The sequence below is a fragment of the Elephantulus edwardii genome, unplaced genomic scaffold, assembly GCF_000299155.1.
Source record: "Elephantulus edwardii isolate Elephantulus edwardi_28Jun2011 unplaced genomic scaffold, EleEdw1.0 scaffold00044, whole genome shotgun sequence".
NCBI classification, from domain to species: Eukaryota; Metazoa; Chordata; class Mammalia; order Macroscelidea; family Macroscelididae; genus Elephantulus; species Elephantulus edwardii.
The window spans coordinates 1,402,179-1,424,738 of NW_006399794.1; the positions used below are offsets into that span (position 1 = coordinate 1,402,179).

Sequence of the window (22,560 nt, forward strand, 5' to 3'; positions counted from 1 at the left end):
CTGACTGACACACACATAGGCTGTGCTCTCTCCTAAAACCCATGCCACACATGCCCTGACCGTCAGGGAACAAGGCACAGGCAGAGTTCAACCCATACAGTCTTCTTCCTGGAGTACAACACGAGGGCCTAGGGCCTTATTGAGATGGGACACTCCTCTGTGAGTGCAGAATGGCCTGTTTCAGGAAAAGAATGGTCCCCAACATTCACAAACAAATACATTATGTTCAGTGAACATTCATATGTTTCCTTGAATATTCATTCTCTCCTGCACTCAGCTATAAGCATCATGTAACCTTGACTTGTGTGGGGCCTCCGTTTCCTCATTTCATTCCTATTACAAAGGATGTTTTGAGGATCCTTGAGAAAAATAAGTCAAGGCTTTGTGAACCTTAAACTTCTGGCGAGTATGATCTTAGATGGACTGAAGTCCCTGGCATGGGTGTTGGGCACTGGGAATTTGCCATGTATATTATTGGATGATGAGTCCAATTTTTAATAAATATATACTTGCTGGTCCTCTTGAGCTACCTCAAGACAGGGGAATGCCAATGCTTTCATGCTCTTGACCTTCACACAGGCTGGGCACCCTATGCAGTGGCTCACCTGCTGTCTGCAACACAGAAGGTCTCCAGACGCCCGCTGAGCTAGTAAAGCACCGGGACACCAACCACCCCCAACCACCAGTTGCTTTTGGGTTAACTGCAACTCCTGGTGACCCCATGTGTGCAGGGAAGAACTGCTCCACAGGGTTTTGGAAGCAGATCACCAGGGCCTGTCTTCTGAAGTGACTTTGAACTGTCGACTATTTAATCAGTATTTAAGTACTCAACCAATTTAGCCAGCCAAGGACTCTGTAAGGGGCCTGAATGCCTCCCCCTTCCTTCATACCTTCATCAGTTCTTGTAGTTTGGGGTCACTGCGTGAGTTTGGATCCACCATTGTTCGAACTTCATTCTCCTCTTTAAAAAGAAAAGGAATTCAGTGAGATGGTTACACTTGAGGGCATGAACTCAAGTCCAAGGAGGTAAGAGACATTTACCCAGCATCGTGTCCTCGGGGTCCAGCTCGAAGGGAATCGGGCTGAGGGGCAGGTTGATGGCATTCATCCCTTCCTCCTGAAGCTCGGACACTGTGGAGACAAGGAAGAGCCGAGTCACATTTCAGTGACTGATGACAGGGGAATTGGTTCTCTGTAGCAAATGTGTCTGTTATCAATACTGAAAAATAAGAACCACTACAGTCAGATTCCAGCTGTTTGTCTGCAATCGATTCCCCAGCCTCTCTTTACTAAAAGGACCTAATCATCCCTTTAATCTCACCTCTTACAACTGTCACCTCACATGCTTTCCTCAAGGAAATAGAAAGGTCTCAAAAAAGGCTAAAATAAGTCTCCTCTGGAAAACTATCTGGGGACAAATGACACTGGCTTCTTTCTTCAGCCTCTGTCTCCTGCCTCCCCTCTTCCAAGGCTTCCAGCTGAAGCCCAATATCTGTTTGTGGACTGAGTAAATGAGGTCACCAATTTAAGGCTCTGTCATAAGCCATTTTGACTCCTTATTCAACCCTGCTCCAATGTCTGAGGTATTTCTGGATTATTCTGTGTCATTTAACTCCAGCTTCTGTTCAAGAATGTCTGAGTCCTAGATGCCTCCTTAGGCACTATCCCTTTAGTTCAAGTGAGTGGTAGGACCCTGATCTCTCCTTTCTAGGCATGTGTCTGCATCTGAGTGGCAGTTCTCAAATCCCACTGGTGCTGTTTTGCTTGCAGAAATACAGAAAAGAAAAAAAGAAATAAAGCAACTTGAAACTCTTACTGCAGAAGATCACAGACTACAGCCTTCAATACAGGTTACACCTCAACACCAAGAAAACAAAAATCCTCACCACTGGACCGACAGACAACATTTAGAAAGGCGGAGAAAAGGCTGAAGTTGTCAATAACTTCACTTTACGTGGATATACAATTAATACTCATGGTAGCAGCAGTTAAGAAATCAAAAGACGTGGTGCATTAGGAAAATATGTAGTCAAAGATGCCTCAGAAATTCTAAAGAGTAAGGATGTCAGTTTAAAGACTAAGGTGTATTTGAGCCAAGCCATGGCATTTTCATTTGCTTTCTGTGCATCTAAAGGTTGGACAACGAAGAAAGAAGACTGAAGCTTTGAACTGTGGTGTTGGTGAAGAGTACCGAATATTCGATGGACTGCCAAGAGAACAAAAGTGTTCCTCAGAGGCAAGAAGGTGACCCTTCATCTCAACTTTCGCTGGTGATATTCTCAGAAGGAACCAATCCTTGAAGAGAGACATCATGCTGGGAAAGGTGGTAGGTCAGAGGAAGAAAGGAAGACCTCCAACAAAATGCATAGACACAGCGATGACCACCGAGGGCTTGAGTGTGAGAACGATCATGTAGGATGATGTAGGATCATGAGGATGATGTGGAATAGGGAAGCCCAGTGGGGTGTTATGAGTATGTTATGAGTCAACTTGACAGCACCTAACAATAACAACATAAAAAAAAAACCACCCAAACAACATTGGTGTTATGTCACTCCACTTTGCAGTGACATAATGTGACAGAGTTAGAATTGCCCCGTAAGTTTCCTAGCCAGTAAAAGTTGTAAGAACAGATCCCCATGCCTTTTCCTCCACAGAGTCATTGGTGGATTTGAACCATCAACCATTTGATTAGCAGATGAGTGTTTAAGCATCGTACTGCCAGGCGTCCTTCAGGAAAACCAAACCCACTGCTGTCAAGCTGATTCCTACTCTTAATGATCCTCTCTCAGGCTTCCTGGACTCTGAATCTTTACAGGAGATCACCCATCATTCTCCCTAAATACACCTGGTGGACTCAAACCGCTGACCTTTCAGTTAGCAATTGGACACATTCCATGCTATATTCTAGGGCTCCTTAGAACTCTAAAATACCATCTTTTGCAAGAAAAGTAAAACGAGTCAATGAATGACCACTAAAGCTGTCCAGCCTGCTCTTCTCCATACTCCCAACCCCCCTTATGAAGCCTCAGGAAAAAATAAATTCCTACCACAAGACCAGTTGTGTGACGGAAGCCTGGTGAGTGCTGACCTTGGATTACCCCTCCTAAAAGCAGTGACTTAAATCCCCCTCAGTCTCGGTGACTCCAGTTTGGATAATTACTTTTCGCCAATTAAGTGCAGAAAAGCCATTTGCTCTGAAGGCTTTGGTCGCCGAAAGGTTCTTAAAGGGCTCATACGGCAGCTGCAATCAACCTTCAGAAAAGCAACGTCCCATCTTTCCATTTTATTTTTTTATTGCCTCTGGCCTCACCAGTTGCCAGCATCTACTTGCAAGAACTCTCCAGCACAAGGCAGCCACTGACAAAGAGTTCTTTCACATTCGCAAACTCAGTGATACTTGCAGTTGGACAGGGAATGAGATTGCCCAACAAAGAGAGCGAAACACAGTCTACCCGACGGAGACACAAGCCACATTATGAAGCTGGCATTTAGTCATGTCGCGGTGACCCTTTGACATTTCTATGGGCTATTAGCCCATCACCATCGTGAATCCTCAAATTCACAGACACACTCCATTTCCCCAAACCCTTCTCATACGATATAACTGAAAATACAAGCGATGTCTTCAACACCTAAATGATACTAGAAATATAGGATTCTGTGTCTTTTCTAGCTTAGAACAATTACTTCTTTAAACTGGTATAATTTTTTTTCCTCATCTCCCTTCCAAAACAGGCAACTGACTTCTTTTCCAGGCAATTTTTCACAAGGAAAGCAAAGTTTTCACTACTTAGCAAGCACTGCTGTGCAGGCAGCAGGCACCGGAAACACAGGAGAGCTTACACGGGCGTGCAGGGCTGCGCTAAGGCTTGCCGGTGAAAAGACTTGCTTCTGTAGGGGGCCTGCCTTCCCCTATCTACACTCTGCCCCGCCGCCTGCAGCTCATACAGTAGGCCCTCAACACGTGTGGCTGTGTAAATTTAATGGCACTAAATAACCTTCAGCTTAAAATCCAGATCCTAAGTTGTACCACCTACATTTCAAAAGTCCACATGTGAGTGACTACTGCACTCACTCAATTCCTTGAAGCTAAGTTACAACCTACTCTTAGCTGAACTTCGAGCAGGTTTTTGAGAGGCTGTAAATTGCAGGGAAGGAGACTGCTCATCTTTCTCCCAAAGAGCGAAATGCCAGAGAGGGGTCACCTTTGGGTTCTCAGCACAACTGCCTACTTACTGCCTATGCCACCAGAACTTCCTGACTACTCCACTAAGTAGGATAAGACCTTTGGCCTTCCGCCGCATTCTGACTGATGACCATCTGCCAGGTTTCAGAGGCTGTAAATCTTTAGCAGGAGATGGCCCATCTAATGGGCAGCTGGTGGATTAAAACGGTTGATCTTTCTGTTAGGTGTTCAACACATCATGTACTATGCCACCACTGTAGAATACGTCACAGAAAAAAATCCACTGGATAATTCTGCCCAAGTGAGACCTTAAATCTTAACTCATGATATATACAGTTAAATCGTCAGCCCACAACTTCCACTGAGCTCCAAATTTATGAATCTGATCCCACTACTTGCTGGGTGGGTCAATGTTCCAGAAATTATTATGAAGGCGTTGGCCAAAACCAAGTCTACAAGAACTGACAGAAAGCCAGCTGAAATGTTTCAACAAAAGGATGCACCACTGGAAGTATCTACTCCTCAAGGCTAAGAAATCTGGAAGACAGTGACCTAGTCAACTGACTGGAACAGACACAAAGAAAGGTCTGCCAACTGTCTCTGAATGCGGAAATTATCAAACAACATCATTAATATCACACACAAGTGAGATTGTGCTGAAGGTAATTTGGAAAAGATTACAGTGGTACAATGTCAAGGAACTGCCAGAATTGTTGCTGGATACAGAAGAGAACTTGGTCTGATGAATATCATCGCTAGCATCAGACAGATCTTGGCTGAAATAAGCAAGTGTTAGAAAGATATTTACCTGTGTTTTACCGACTGCACAAACACATTAAACTGTGTGTGGGTCACAACGCATTATGGATAATGAGCAGAACTTGAATTTCAAAAATAAAATTGTGTTCATATACAATCTGTGCGTGTGTGAACAGAAGAGGGGTTACCATGTAGTTTAACATTAGGAAAGGTGTGTGTTAGAGTTGTATCATTTTATCATACTTGTTTACACTGAACAAATAATCTACTAAGGTGAACAATATGAAACACATGACATCAGGACTGGATGAAGAGAACATATGACATGGAGTTAACACAGTTCTACTAAAGGCTGATGACTTGAAGCATTACTGATAAAGATCAAAGTCTACAGCCTTCAGTATGGATTACATCCCAACATAAAGAAAAAAGAATCGTCATAACAGGACCAGTAAAGAAACATCATGATAAACTAAACAGACCATATACAGATACTGTCAAAGATCTAGTTTTACTTAAGTTTACAATCAATGTTCATGGGAGCTGCTGTAAAGAAACAAAACAATTTACTGCAACGGGTAAGTCTGCCACTAAGGACCTCTCTAAAATGTTAAAGAACAAAGATGACACTTTAAGGACTAAGGTGCGCCCGACTCCAGCCAATTCTTAAATATGTGAAAGATGAACAACGGATACAGAAGACTCAAGAAGAATTGATACATCTGAATTATGGCAATGGTGAAGAATATTGAAGACACAACGAACTGCCAAAAGAACGAACAAGTCTTGGAAAGAAATAGAAGAATGTTCCTTAGAAGCAATGATGGCAAGACTTTGTCTCAAGTACTCTGGACATGTTATCAAGATGGACTGTATCTGGAGGCAATCAAAGCTGGTAAAGCAGAGAGCCAGCAAACAGAAGACCCTCAATGAGATGGAATGACAGCAGCTTCAACAATGGGCTCAAATGTAGCAAGATTGTGAGGATGGCACAGGACAGGGCACTGCTTTCTTGTTTTGGCCTCAGGACTACTAGGGGTGGAAACCAACTTGACAATAACACAGTGTGACTGAGGAGTCCTGGTGGCACAGTGCATAAACACCCAACTGATAATGTAAAGTGTTGCCATTTGAACCCACCAGCTGCAGGCAGGGAGAAACGTGTGGCAGTAGACCCTCGTAGGGATCTACAGCATTGGAAAATGCCTACGGGGTCACCGTGAATCAGAATCAACAACTTTTTATTTTAATTTTTAAAGTATGACTCACTTAAACTCCTTCAGGTTGAGTCTGAACCCCCTCACAGCTGACCCTCCGGCAGGTTGCTAAAGCTGCAAACTGCACAAGAGGTGAATGCTCATTTTTCTCCTGTGGGTCTGAACCACCAGAGAGGCACTTCCTACGGACGACATCACCACAGCTAGAAATGCAGTATTTTCTCCTTCAGGATTCCTAAAGGTGGGTCTTAACGGAGTCTCTTTTTGTGTGTGCATCATCACTAAAAATGCTTTCCAGTGAAATACCGCCGTCAGAAACAGCCCTCTGCCCTGCTTCTTCGTTTCCCACACTGGGAAATAACCTTGAGAAAGGCCGAGACATGTTTGCAATTGGAAATGTGTGTATGTGTGTTGTTTTTTTCTCTTCAGGAAATGATTTGGTACAGGAGCATCATTCCCATTCCATTAACTGCTGACTCTGAGCCAACTGTTTGTAAAAGTGAATATGCAAACTGCCCTGTTCAGGGCTGGCCCCACCCCAGGGGGCTGCATATTAGTGGCCACTTTCCCGAAACAGTCGGCCTGCTCCGGAGGCTTCATTTCTGTTAAACCAAATCAGGGCCCAGCAGAAGCCCCTCACCAATCACATGCTCTGAAAGAGAAAGTGCTGCAATTGAATTTTCTCCAGAGAGAATATGAATATGATGTTTATCCTCCGAGTCGCCTCTAACAATCTAAAAGTAGGTCTGGACGTGTGGCCCTTGGCGTCTCACAGCGCCATTACTCAGAACTTAATAAACAGTTTAAGGTCAGGCTTGGGATGCCTCAATGCCTGAAATGCTCAGCATGACACAGGGGGCTTCTACGCTGTGGGGAAACACAGTCTAAGACTGTTCGTTTGTACAAAAGAAAGTATATGGAGAGACTCTGGAGTTTGAAAGAGCTGGATTTGAATCCTACTTCTTTTTAAAACAAATCAACCCATGGGAGGAGGAAGTGGGGAAAGGAAAGGGGTTAGATCTGGTGTGGAAAACAATGTATACCAGCTGCTCCACAGAAGAAGGATGGGCAATCTCTTCCTGTGCAATTAACAGATTAACAGCCTCTGAAAACCAGCTGAAACGTCAGCCATGGGTCGGTTCCAACTCGATGGTACAACACACACACACACACACACACACACACACACCCCAAAACTCACCTTTATTGTGCAGTGAGTAAAAGTTCATAGATCAAACTGCTTTCTAGTCAATAATTCGTGAACATTATGATTTGTGACACTGACTGTAAGCCATAGACGGTAACCACACTCTTTCCACTTCCTGCCTGTTATTCTTATTTCTGTTCACCTTTTCCTCCTGCCCCTCAGTGCCTTCTGAGCTTTATCCCTAGGCAAACCCTGCCCTTTGGTCACATGTGGCTGATTATTCCAAGGAGTGTGTACTTCCCAGGGGTTACTATTCACCTTAAAGACCTGCCTAGGAATCATGTTGCCTACGCAAAGGTATGCAATCTATCCACCAGTTGCTCTGTAGGAGAAAGATGAGCCATCTTCCTCTATGCAATTTACTGCTTCTGAAAGTCCACTGCGGGGGTCAGCTCCAACTTGACAGTACTCAACAACAACAACACTGTTTGGTTGAGAGTTTAGCCACAGGAATAAGCTCAGTTATAGGCTTGAAAGGCCCTTAGTTGTATTGTTTTTATAAAATATTATTTTTTTCATTATTGAACATTTTCTTTCTCCCCTTCCTTCTCCCTTCCCCAACCCACCCTGCAATGCACCTCTTATTCCAGATTGTTGTCATAAATATAATGTCTAATCATATATTCCTTCTGGATACTTCTTTTCCTCATCTGTTCTAGTGCAGTGTTCACTATCTAGTCATTCTTCCCATTCTCTCTCCAACACCTCCACCTCCCATCTGTCCTATTTTATAAGACCAATGTTATCCAGTGTTAGTCATTTTGTGATTAAGATATTTCACTCAGCATAATGTCTTCTAGACTTCCCTATGTTGTGTAATGTCTTACGAATTCATTGTTTTTCAATGGTACATAATATTCCATTAATTATGTAAATATACTATAGTTTTCCTATCCATTCGTTTGTTGATGGTATAACGCAGCAATAAATGTAGGTGTGCATACATCTGTTTGAGTCATGGCTCTTGTTTCTTTAGGGTATATATCCAGAAATGGAATTCCTGGGTCAAATGATATGTCTATTTACAAATTTTTGAGAAAGCACCTTCCATAGTGGTTGCACCATTTTACACTTTCACAAGCAGTGAACAAGGATTCTAATTGCCCCACAGCCTTGCTAGCATTTGTTGTTTGCGGCCCTGTTGAATTTTGCTAGTGTTGCTGGGGTTAGATGACATTTCATAGTTGTTTCCTACTTCTACTTTGAAAAGCTCTGGGAAATGATGTAAATGTCTTAAGATCCTTGAAATTCTTGGGGGGGGGGAAGGTAATTACTGATATTGCTTGTTTCCTCCCCAGTATTTGTTCTTTACTTGCTGAAAGAACTTGAATTTTCTTCCAATATCTACCTGTCTCTCATTTGCCTCATGGTAAGATCCTGACTCGACAACAAAAACTAGGTTTGGTGGTTTAGCCTAAGCTAAGAGATGAAATGCATTGGGAAAGTCAGCAGTGAGGGACCTCTCAAGAGTATTGAAGAAAATGACATCAGGCTGGAGACTAAGGTGCGCCTGATCCGGGCTATAGTCTCCGCAATTATGTGCTATGCATCAGAGAGCTGGACAGTGAATAGGGATGATAGAGAATTGATGCCTTTGAGCTGTGGTGCTGGAAAAGAGTGTTGAATATACCATGGACTGCTAAGAGAACAAACAGGTTTGTCCTGGAGAGGGTGAAGCCAGAATGCTCCTTGGAGTCAAGGATTCTGAAGCTTCGTCTGACATACTTTGGGCATATTACAAGGAGGGACTGGTCCTTGGAGAGGGACATCATGTTTGGGAGAGTGGAGGAACGGCGCAGGAGAGGAAGACCTTCAATGAGATGGATTGATTCTGTGACTGGAGTGGTGGGAATGAGTGTGTTTGAGATGGCTAGGTTGGCACAGGATAGAACAGCATTTAGAGCTCTTGTACATAGGGTCGCTATGAGTCACAAGCGACTCGATGGCACATAACAACAACAACAAATCAAAATGATCTCAACTCTTAGCAAATGGCTAAGTACACAATTCTGGCCAATGAACTGTGAGAGGAAGTTTCTAGAAGCTTTAAGAAAAGTTTCCTTCCACTATAAAGAGAGGCTCAAGGGAGAGGTGGATTTCTTCTTCTAATCATTATTGTGCCAGGACATGATGCCTGGATTCCCTGCAGTTGTTTTGTAGCCATGAGGTCAGTTAGTAAAAAAGAAGAAATGAATATTCTGACAGACTGGAAGAGAAAAAGAAAGAGGGATCCTGCTGATAGCATTGGGCTACCACTCCTGGAGCTGTCCAAGTTCTGTGTTTTGTTATATGAAAACTAATAAATTTTAAAAGAGAAAAATAATATATCGTCTTATTGTTTAAGTACTAGTTTTCTGGGGACTTGAACCCGAATCCCCAACATACACAGATATTGTTGTTGTGTTGTTGTTGTTGATTGTCATCAAGTTGAGCAGGACTCATAGCAACTCTATGAACAAAAGACCTAATGCTTTTCCATAACTAACGTAGTTTTTCCAAGTTCATACAGTTTCCAGAGGCATGTGATTTAGGAAGTGGATGCCACTCCTGCTTCCAAACCTGTTTTATTTTTTAAAATTAATTAATTAATTAATTTTAATTTTTTTTTCAATTTCAATGAACATCTACAGATACTTTGGAATTTCATTCATTCATTGTTGCACTTTTCTCCCCGCCTACCCCACCCCCACCAAACCTGTTTTACAACTGTGAGTGCCACCAAACATTGTCCACACTGAGAATCCATTATGGTATTTGGTACCCCAATGGCATAAGGTTCAGCATCACCGCAAACCCAGGTTACTTTAAATACATTGACAAAGAGTGATGTACAACGTGGAAGCACGTTCCTACAGATATAATAACACCAGTCTCATTTATCAGTGGTTAAGTGTCAATAAAACTCATAGCAACCCTTGCACAAAACACCTGAACTCTGTTCTATATCTAACATCATTTCTGTACATTTATAGAATTTATAGTTTCCAGAGGCATCTAGTTTAGGAAATGGATGCCACTCCCACTTCCCAGCCTGTCAATGTGGAAGCTCCTCCAAACACTGTACATTAGAGGTAACCTTTATAGTATTTGACAAGATGATGGGATAGTGTTCAGTATCACAGCAACTCCAAGTTATTCACTACAGAAAACAGACAAATGATTGCTGTATCCCCTAAAGAATATTCATTCTAAAATTAATAAATATGGTCTGAGGGCCCTATGGGATTTTAAAGACAAGCCCTTAAGCAGGCTTCCACCCTTGGTCAAAAGTTCACCTGACACCCACTTTTGGGGGGACTAAAACAGTAACACATATCAAACTTGACCCCCAAAACATGGATACAAACATATTAAAAAGTTGATAGGTAAATAGCGTAGGTCTGCAACACAAAGTACTTCTCTCTCTTTTTCCATGAGAAGCAGAGTGGCTCCAGATAGCTCTCACACTCCTGAACATTCTTAGAAGCCCAAAGAACACATGAAGGGCAGAACACATATGGAACAGAGGTGGACAGAAATTTTAAACTTAGAAAAGGACTAATATTTCTGCAGCATCAGTGACTTCATTCACTCATCAGTCAAGATCACTGGTCTCTCCTCAGAGGCAGGCCTGTGCTGGGCGCTAGGAGCATGGCGTGTCTGGAGACTTGACCTGGATTGGTTTCAATCTGCTTACAAGTGTCAGGACAGGTAGACACATAAACAACATGCACTGCACTTGGGGATGAGATGAGCAGGCTGTGGGAATTCGGACAGAATGAAGCTAACTTTGGTTGGGGAGGTCTGGTGAGGATTCTTAGAGATGGAGTCATTTGAATTATATGGTGGAAAAACACATTTCCGTCTGCTACAGGTGCCGTACAGAAGACACATCTTGAACAAGTGTTTTGAGAGTGGTGATGATATCTGAGCACAGGGTCTAGGGGGAGATGGAGAGGGGAGACAAGGAGCCCTAGTGATGCATTGGCTAAGTGCTCGACTGCCAGCCAAAAGATTGATGGTTTGAATCTATCAGCCACTCTATAGGAGAAAGATGTTGTCGTCTGCTTTTCTAAAGATTACAAGCTCAGAAACCTTACAGAGCACTGCTCTGTTCTATAGTATTTGCTACAAGTTGGAATAAACGCGATGAAGGAGTTTGGTTTTACGGGTTATAGAGGAAATGAGAAGAAAGAATGGGGAAATAGAACTAAGGGGATTCCAGAGAGCTGAGACTACAAATTCACCTCTTCCTGGCATTTCCAGTATCTCTAGTTGCAGTGAGAAGAGAACAGGTCATGTTGACCTATTAAGTAACTTAGGGGAAACATACTGAGAGGAAGCATGAGAATACCTGGGATGCCCTCGAGCCTTACTGGGGCTCTGATGACATAGTTTTGGTCTGCTTAAAAGTTGCTAAAGCACCCTGAATTTCTAAATGGTTTGTGGACCTCCACTGAAGTGCTGTCGGTCAGCAAGTCATAACAATTTTCCTCTTTGAGAAAAAACAATTCGACTTTTCTTTTACCAAAAAAACCCTACCACAAACATCATACATAATGGAGTGAAACAGGATGCTTTATACCTGAGACCAGGAACAATGCAAGGATGTCTGCTCCTGCCAGTCCCATTTGAAACCATGCTGGAAGTCCTAACTAGTGCAATAAAACAAGGAAAGGAAACAAAAGGCAGGTAGATTAGGAGGGAAGAAATTAAAATGCCTTTGTTCAAAGATGACATAACTGTCTATATTGTTGTTAGGTGCCATTGAGTTGACCATGACTCACAGTGACCCTATGAACAACGAACCTGAACCTTGTCCTATCCTGTGCCGTCTTCACGGTATCCATTGTCTGAAGCCCATTACTGCAGTCACTGTGTCAATCCATCTCCTTAAAGGTCTTCCTCTCTTTCACTGACTCTATTTTTCCAGACATGATGTCTTTTTCTAAGGATGGGGCCCCTCCTGACAACAGGTCCACAGCCTGTGAAACAAAGTTCCTTGCGTCTATGGAATGCCCTGTTTGCACTTTAAAAATCTCAAAGAATGAACAAGACAACAACAACACGCCCAAAACAAACAAAAACAACTCCTGGAACTAATACACAATTATTATCAGATCTCAAATACCAGGTTAATTTAGAAAACGCAAGTGCTTTCTTATATACCAGCAACAAACATTTAGAATTTGAAATTTTTTACAAGATTAAAACCATGGACAATATAGCCCCTCATCTCAAAGTGGAATTGATATTTAGGTCTAAACCTAACAAAGCATCAATGTTGTTATTGTGGGTTCTGTTGTGGAATCAACTATCTCATAACTGACCCCCAATGAGTTTTCAGAGGCAGTAAAATGCATGGGACGAGACTGCCAACTTTCTTCTGCAGAGCAGCTCATGGACTTGAAATGTGTCCCTTCTGGTTTGTAGTACAACTCCTTACCACAATTAGCAGAAAATGGTTACGTTTCTGATGAAAGAAATAAAAACGAGATCTAGGTCAATGGGACCATTTGTTTATGGATCAGAAGCCTCAGTATTGCTAAGAAGGCAATCATTCCAACTTGATTTATAGATCCAATGTAATCTCAGCAAGTTGTTTTGTGGCTACTGACAAACTTTTATGCAGGAAGGCAAAAGACCCACATCAGCCACCACAATAATGAAGTTGGAGGCCTGACCCCTTCCAACTTCACAATTTGCTATAAAGCTACAGTGATCAATAAAGCATGGAACTAGCAAAAGAATAGATACATAGGTCAACGGGTAATTCAGAATAATCTCCCCACTTGAAGGTCAGCTGATTGGTAACTGTAATCCTATCTGTAACTTTACTTTCTCCCTGCCATGCAGTACCATTTTCACAAGTTCCAGAGACTAGAACGTGGGCATCTTTTGGGAAGCATTCTTCTGCCTATGACAGAAGAATTCTTGGTTTAGGGGACCGGTTCTGTTCTTAATTCTCACCCTTCCATAAAACATGTGGGTTCACTTTTCCCATATGTGGGATAGAGGGAAAGAGGGGAAATAAAAAACAAAACCCTGACCCTTTGTCCCTTAAACAAGAAGAGCTTTATTACTTTTAACTGAAAGGATACTTGTCTTGGCAGCCCTAATGTATGGCATAGGTAAACATGGGATCCAGCTCACGGTGGCCTCAGCAAGCTGCCAGGGTCTCACCATACTCTCCCCTGCTTGACACAGCTGTTTAGTCACCAGGGACTGACATCCGGCCCTTGGAGTGCAGCCAAGAAAGGAAGCTTAGAGGCTGGTGCTGTGATGGGGAGCTGACAGGAGGATCTATAGTCCTGAGTCTTATAGTTTCCACCAGAGCCTTTGTTTGTCTGGTTTTATAGTCTCTTTGGAGTTGGAAGGCTGCCACGCAAATGGCCTCCGGGCATGTATTCATTGCTGAGGCAAGCACATGACAGAGCTGCCCTCCAATTGCTGGTGAGGGTGCAGGGAGAGCAAAAGCGCTATTGGTTGGCCTTCAGGCAGCCCAACTGATCTCAATTGAAACATTGGTTGAGGTCTCCAATAGGCCATGGGAGTTAAATTTAAAAATGACACAGTTACTGAGGGCCCAGGAGAACAATCCATCACTGTGCTTTGTCTTTGGCCATATTTCCCCTGATCTCTTCAGATGGGAAAGCAGAACCATTGTCTTGGTTTTAAAGGGCTGGTTTTGCTTAAATAAAAGGTGATGCAGATGTGCCATCCTGGGCATTTATAATGGCAAACACCAGGCTGTTGTGCCTGCTTGTGGTCACACCTCTAGGCACTTGTAATGGCTTTTGGGGGAGCAGCGAACTAGGCCTGGTTAGCTGTGAAATGTGAAGAACGAAACAATTCTAAGGCTGGCACCACCCTCACAGTTGTTGCTGTACTTGTGCCCATGGTGGCAGCCGCTGTGTTAATCCATCTCATTGAAGGCTTTCCTCTTTCTCACTGACCCTCTCATTTATCAAGCATGACGTCCTTCAGGGACTGGTCCCTTCTGTTAATATGTCCAAAATATCTGAGATGATGTCTTGCCATGATTGCTTGTAAGGAGTACTGTGACTGTATTCTTTCAAGGCAGACTGTTCCTTTTTCTGGCAGTCCACGATAGTTAATATCCTTTGCTAACACCATAATTCAAAGGTACCAAATCTTCAGTCTTCCCTATTGAGTGTCCAACTACCACAGGCATATGAGGTGACTGAAAAGATCATGGCTTGGGTGAGAGCACACCTTAGGGCTCAAAGTGACATTATTATTATTATTATTTTTTAAAAAAACACTTTAAAGAGGTCTTTTTCGGCCTCAATCACTGAGCCGCCACCAAAGACTCAGCTCCCTTCCCCTGGACCCCCCTTGCTTTCTGAGACTCTGTCCCCCCTGCCTGCCTTCTCCCGCCACTTTTTTTTTAATTTTTATTGTTGTTCCCATGAGTGATGATTGTGGGTCAGGGTAAAATGAATTCCTTGACATCCTGATCTTTTCCCATTCTCTGTGTTATGACTTATTGGTGTAATGTGACTCTCATTGCTGTTGAATCAGAACCAGCTCGTAGCTAACCCTCTAGTGGGTTTTTGAAGGCTGTAAAGCACACAGGATGAGACTGTCCCTCTGTCTCCAGTGGAGCTCCTAGTAGAGTTGAATTGTCAGAGACAGGCCACCTTTGGATTATCAGTGCAACTCCTGATGGACTACACCGCCAAGGCAGTTTTTAAAAATGTTGCGACAAAATCAAGATGTTAGGTTGATGCAGAAGATCACACCATTCCAAAAGTAAAGTTTTCATCTCAGGAGTTTGGAGCAGAGGGCCGGTGGGGCAACATGGCCGAAGGCGGGGGCGTTAAAGGTGGCGGAGGAGAGCCCGGGAAGCTGCGGAGCAGGCAGAGGGAGAATCCCACGTTTTGCACGGAACTGGCTCAATGTGTGAATGGGATTTGGTTTTATCTCCATGATAAACCGAGAGGGAAGCCCATTGGATAGTCTGGTCGATGTATTTATTTGTGCACCAAAGCAAATTATTCATGGAAGGATTCAGAAGCCTAAAAGAAGGAGAACCAGTGGAATTCTCTTTTAAAAAATCTTCCAAAGCCCTTGAATCAATACGGGTAACAGGACCTGGTGGGAACCCTTGTTTAGGAAGCGAAAGAAGACCCAAAGGGAAGATACTACAAAAAAGAAAACCAAAGGGAGATAGATGCTACAATTGTGGTGGCCGTGATCATCATGCTAAGGAATGTAGTCTACCTCCTCAGCCAAAGAAGTGCTGATACTGTCAGAGCATCTCACACATGGTGGCAAACTGCCCGCATAAAACTGTTGCACAGCCGCCCACCAGTTCTCAGGGAAGACAGGAAGCCGAATCCCAGCCATGCACTCCAGCTCTCCCTAGAGAGGTGGGAGGAGGGCATGGCTGTCCAGCACCACCATTTCCTCAGGAGGCCAGGTCAGAGGTCTTAGAACGCTTGGGCAGGTCACCTACAGAAGCTTCCTCCATAAAGTCATCTACAGCGCCAGAAGAACAAAGTAAAAAGGGGCCTTCAGTTCAAAAACGGAAAAAGACTTAACGCTTTTTAAGATAGTGTTTTCTTTACCCATTTGCGAAGTCTACCTCATGCAAGTACAGGGAAGCATTATTTCACAAACCACATCTGTCCTGGGATTTTTAACTACTGTTGAAGAACTGTGAATTTTTTGAAAAACAGACAAATCACTCTAAGAAAATGACCTTTGAGCAAGGTGTTGCGTTTTATGTTATTCAGAGAATGAGATATAATGTATATCTATCTATATGCTTATGTATGAGAGGGAGGGAGCCTGAGAATATGTGTGTTTGTCTGTGGATTTTATATGTAGGAATATATATAAAGAATAATTGTCTTTATATTTGTGTATATAGAGATGTAAGCACACACCCTCCCTCACGTAATTGGATATCTCCAAGAACTGAAAATCGTTGTAAAGTATTTGAGACGGTTTTGAAAATAACCCCTGAAGTTCTTTTTAAAATACATCTTTTCTATGACATAAAAATGATAATAATAAAAAAAATTACTGCTAAAAAAAATGTTGCGATAATCCACACTGCTTACATCTTCATCAGTAACAGCTTCATGTCATCTTGGCTTCCAGCAAGGTTGTGTCATCTGCATATGATTTTTCTAAACCTGATGCCACACTCTTCTTCAAATTTCCCCACTCCTTGTATTATTTGCTCAGCAACAGATTGAATAAATATAGTAAAAAGATACACTCCTGGTATAAACCTTTCCTGATTGTAAATCACACAGTACTGCTCTGTTCTGTTTGAATGACTGTCTTTGGCCCATGCAGGGGGTCCTCATTTAACACAATTAAGTGTTTAGGAATTATCATTCTTCTCAATATAATCCATAAATTGTTATGTTCAACATAGCCTTTGAATAATCAATGAAATACTGGTCAACATCTTTCTGGGATCTTCTGCTTTCCATCAAGATCCATCTGATATTAGCAAAATATCTCTCATATTCCATGTCCTCTTCTGAGTCTGGCTTTAATTTCTGGCAGTTTCCTGTTAGTGTACTACTGCAACCCTTTCAAATAGATTTAGCAACATTTCACTTACGTGTGGTATTAATCATATTGTGTTGGATCATCTTTCACTGAAATAGGCACAAATATGTATCTCTTCCAGTTAGTTGGTCTTCCAAATTTCTTGGCACAGATTAATGAGCACATCTAACGTTGAATCTGTATTAAGGTACCAAAGCAAAATAACTATGAGATATCATCTCACCCCAGTAAGAATAGCAAAATTTAACAGAGCAGCAAGCAACAAATGCTAGGAAGGTTGTGGAGAAACTGGAACCCTTATTCACTGTTGGTGGGAGTGTAAATGGTACAATGGCTACGGAAGGCTCTATGGCGCTTTCTCAAAAAGTTGCAAATAGAGATACAATTTGATCCAGCAATTTCACTACTGGGATTCTATCCTAAAGAAACCATAACCACCACCCAAGCAGATATATGCACACCCATGTTTATTGTGGCTTTGTTCACAATAGCAAAGAGCTGGAAACAACCCAAGTACCCATCAACAAATGAATGGTTAGAGAAGTTCTGGTATATTCACACAATGGAATACCATGCAGCATTGAAAAACAACTCATGAAATATTATGCAAAATGGATGACCCTGGAAGACATTATGCTGAGTGAAATATCTCAGTCACCGAAGGACAAATATTGCATAGGGCCACTGTTGTAAAACAGGACTGACATCAGGGTTGAGGAAAGACAGAAAAGGAGGGGAGGAATGATGTATACTGCATTGAAACAGATGAGGGAGAGAACTGTTTAGAAGGGATATATGAATGGGTATTCTTGCCATTATACAAGTCCAGACTGAAGGCTACATAGTAGAGTGGACTTGAGGGGAGGGACTGCATAACAATGAAAGAGTTTTTCTTTCTTTTCAAGGAGAAGAGTGAATTAGGGGAGAGGGGGCTGGGTAGGGAGAAAAGTGCAACAATGAATGACTGGAAACCCTAAGTCTCTGTAAACTTTCATTAAAATTAATTTTTAAAAAAGGAAAAAAAAGATACTGAAGCATCTTGATTGGTATTCTGTTACATTTTGGAGCCTTATTTTTGGCCAATGCCTTCAGTGCAGCTTAGACTTTTCAATACCATTGGGTTTTAGTTATGTGGTATATCCTGTAATGGATGATAAACATGAACCAATTATTTCTGGTACATTGACACTGTATTACTCCCATCTTCTTGTAGTGTTTCCTATTTTGCTCACAAAAAAACTTCAATACATAACTAAAGGCTTGAATGTCTCTTCAGTTCTTTCGGCACGAGAAATGGTGAGTGTGTAGGTTCAGGTATCTGCACCTTAGTTATAACACTTTGTTTTCTTCAGTTGTCCTTTAAAATATTCTACTCACAATCCCAGAGATACACAGTTTGAATCCACCAGATGCTCTGCTGGAGAAGGAGGGGCAATCTCCTTTTGTACCAGTCAGATCCGATTTGACGGTACACACACAAAATAATAAAATAAAAATATTCTACTCAGTTCTTTTATATCATCATTTCTTCTAGTCACTTAAGCTGTTCTACATTCAACACATTCACCAGCAAGATCTAGAGTCTCTTCTGACATCCATTTTGGACTTTTCCCCCCTGTCTTTTTAATAATCTTTTTACTTTCTTCCTGTATCATTTTCTTGATGCCATTCTACAACTTTTCTGCTCTTCTGTCATCAGTGTTTAATAGACCAAATCTATTCTCGAGACAGCCTCTAAATCCAGATGGTACCTATTCAAGAGCATACTTTGGTTCTCATGGACTTCTCTTCATTATCTTCAGCTTCAACTTGTGTATGAGTAAATGATGGTCTGTTCCACAGGTTCTGACAGCTAATCTGAAGCTGCTCCATTGAGAAGCTCAGTAGCAACAATGAGCCCTCTGTGCAAACAAAAGCTTTGCCTGTGGCTAGTAAGAAAACAAAGCTCTGCTGGCTTTTGACTGGATGAATTTGCTTGTGGGCAGTTTATGGATTTGACTGAAAGTCAGTGAGTGGTTTATTCGGATGGAACACTGCATGTGAAATATTCCCTACAAATAGCAACATGGGTGATGGGTTAAGTACTTATGTAATATTCTTGCACATATTAAGTCGCTAAAATCCTCACAACAGCCTAGTGAGTAGGTATTATAACTATCTCCATATTATGGATGAGGAGAAAGGAGCACACGGAAATTATGTAACTTGATGAAACCCACACAACTAGAAAATGAAGCCCAGATTTGATCCTAGGCCATCTGGTCCTAGAGTTCACACTCTTAACAGTACATTCTATGCTGTAGCAGTTTTATGTAACAGCTTTTATTTGTTTATATGAAAATATCTACTTCATTTGGTTAGGCAGCTGACATGCTATCCAAGCATGATGCATACTTCGAACAAGCACTTGGAAATACATATCATGTCACTCTGGCAAGTAATGCTGGTATGACGCGTTCACGCCTGCATTCCTAGGTAGAGCCAGGAGAAATTTAATGGGAATAATCTTGCACAAGCTAAACCATAGAGGTTGCCTGATGACTCTATGGAGGTTGAGCTTCTATGAAGACAGATTAAAAGGCTTTTGTGTGTTTTTTATAAAAACACACCCATATATTTAAAAATATACTTAACACATTTGCCAAAGCATCATTTTTTGACATACAATTATTCAGTGCCACTAATTACATTAATGTTGTGCAAACATGACCAGTATTTGTTCCCAAGTTTTCCATCACCATGAACAGATAATCACTACTTCCTAAACAAAGACTCCATTTTTCCCTTGGAGCTCTGAGTCATGTATCTGCAGAGTCCCAGTGGGCTGAGGGCTGACCCAGGCACTGCTTCAGGTGATGAGGGAGCCTCGGAGCAAGCACTGCATTCCCAGGAGGAACTGAGGGATGGTTCCTAGAAGAGATGGTGCCCTCGCTCTGGTGCGGTTGGATTTCTATTCTTCCCCTCATTTCACGTACCAAAAGTTGTAACTGCACAAGTTCATATCTAAAGGCATCCGTCTTTCCTGTTACATGATCTCTCCATCCTCCTGGTAGATGAATGAGGAGTGTGGCAATCCTACTCCCTGAGCAGTCTTCTCCTGCTGGCAGAGTTCCACAGCTCAATATGTAGCTCCACCTGGCACATTAAAGCCAGAACATGAATCTTTAGAAGGTCTGGGCTTTAAAAGGAGATGTTAGGGTGGAGAAGGCTGAGGAAAGAAGGTAGCCGAGGAGGTAAGCATGTGCTGTTTCTCAGAGTAGGGGCTCAAGTATGAAGCATTTCACTTATCATTTAGACCTCCTCTGCATTAATGAATGAGCTCTGGTGGCCTAGTGGATAAGGAATTGGATTCCTAACCCAAATGTAGATGGTTCAAATCCACTAGCTGCTCCAGTGAAGGAAGATGGGCAGTCTCCCCATCCTTTGTGATCTACAGCCTCTGAAAACTCACTGATGGATCAGCTATGAGTACATCCTGAGTCACTGAAAGTAAGTGAATGAGCAGCACTAATGACTAAGCCTTATCCATAGTTAGAAACCCAACAGCCTCTGTCGTAGATACAGGAAAATACTGCCAGTTACCATGCACCACAAGAGCTATTCAATCTCCTGCTTCTTTCCCTGACCCTCCCCAAGCCAGCAATCTATGTTGACAGCAAATCTGTACAGAGAATCGATTAAGAGAAATTGTAGTAAATCGGAGATGCTTTAATGGCCTATCTGGTGTTCTGCTGATTGCATGCCCAACATTTCCAATGTAGTTTCCTTTTCGCACAAGCTTCTGCTTGATTGAATTCAACACGTAATTATTGGGTCTTGATTATGCACAAGGCGACGCATTTGGGTACGTCATTTCAGTGGCCTCTCCTAGGCCCTGAATACACTTACGGACAAAAATAGATGTGCACAACAGACGCAGTAAGTGGCAAAGGTGGCAAGAAACCGTAGAGACTAAGAGACAACATTATACCCATGTGAGCAAGCGTGAGAGAACTGGTACCACAAATGAGTGTTCATTCATTTAAACACAGCAGCATTGCTGAGTAACTTCTCTCCCTCAGCAAGGTGCTGTGCTGGGCCCTGGGATACAAAAGAAGTGAGTAAGACCCAGAGTACAGCACAGTATCCTGTGGGCACCCAAGGAATGTTCCTTAATTGATCCATGAGTGAAAATCAGCAAAGGCTTCTCAGAGCAACAGATGCTTCTGTTGCATCTTAAAGGAGAATGAGCAGTTCATCAGGGGTAAAGGGAGCAGCATAAAAAGTCTGAGAACAGGGTGCATTAGGGGAAAGAATGGCTAGAGAGTGGAGTATCTGTGAGGTGTTGTTTGGAAGCAAGCTGAGAGCTAGAACATACACCAGTTGCTTTCGAGTCAATCCTAACTACGGCAACCCTGTGTGTACAGTGATAAGCCATGCATTTTTATGAGGCAGAGCTGTGCTCCACAGTTTTCAATGACCAACTGCTGGACGTAAATGGAAAGGCCTTTCTTGTCCAATCTATTGGTTAGCTATCCATTGTGATAACCATCTGCATCATCCTGGGGCTTCAGAACATACAACGTTCTCTTGAAAGCAATGAGAACTACTGAAGGATGAGAAAAGCCGAGTTGGACATACTTGAAATGAGGCTGTGAAGAAGTTCTCTAGGCGGATCCACCTAAGTAGGTCTTCCAGGGACAGAATCTACCATGAGAAGAAAGGTGGGCTCACCTGAGCGCCGTAGAAAGGTTAATCTTAGCTTGGCTTCTTATTTCCTTTCTCTCGCTCTCTATCATGAGACATATAACGCTTACCTCACAGGCTTGTAATGATGTTTAGAGGATATAACACATATAAATGCAAAGCAGAGTGGTCCATGTCCTAGCAAGTATGCAGTAAACATCAGTGTACACAATGTCTGCTCCCCTCCTCCCTTTCTTTTCTTAGTATGTGTCTAGCAACATATATGAGGACCAGGGAAGACAGAAGTACTACTCAGAGATGATCTCATGGAACAAGAATGGCTTTTGCAAACCAGCAGAACACAAAAACAAAATTGGGAGAGATTTTACAAAATCAGGATCTGCCCTCTGGTCTTCAAATGAATGAAGAAAGAGGATGGTGATAGAGAGAGGGAGAGGGCAGAAAATGGCCTGTGAAATGTTTTATAACCTAGAAGGGCATTCTGAGGCAAAAGGTATGCTGGAAGTACACAGGCAGTTGGAGAAGCACGACCTAATAGGCCTTACGGAGCTTTGAAGGTAAGTGCTTGAGGGAAGGGGGAGCCAGGGTGGACATGGCGGTAAGAGCGAGGGCTGCAGTGGTATGCACAGCGGTGATGCTGGTTGAGGAGAATTTTCAGAGGAAGAAAAAAGTGGAGGAAATGATACTCGACACTCACAGCTCCATATTATGGTTCCTACATACTAAGTCCATTTTTCATTAAAAGGAATCAGGGTCCTTCAGAAAAATGATGGCTTATCTAAAGCAGAAAATAAACAAGATGAGCCTGAAGTATCTTAGAGTCGCTGTTATGTGCTGTTGAGCTGGAACCAATTCCTAGCAGATGCTCCAGCAGGTGTTCAGAGGTTGCATATCGTACAGGAAGAGATTTTCTACCTTTCTCCCTTGGAGCAATGGGTGGATTTGAACTATCTGCCTTTGTATTAGCA

General features: G+C 42.5%; 1 protein-coding gene and 1 pseudogene across 1 annotated transcript in view; one reads left to right on the forward strand and one right to left on the reverse strand.

The window, feature by feature from the left end:
- PARVA (parvin, alpha) overlaps positions 1 to 22,560 on the reverse strand; it is a 213,068-nt gene that overhangs the window by 66,730 nt on the left and 123,778 nt on the right. The window contains 2 exon segments of the mRNA XM_006885407.1: positions 891 to 961; positions 1,042 to 1,131. Of these exon segments, the coding sequence (XP_006885469.1) occupies positions 891 to 961; positions 1,042 to 1,131 (161 nt within the window).
- LOC102875770 lies at positions 15,176 to 15,918 on the forward strand (annotated as a pseudogene).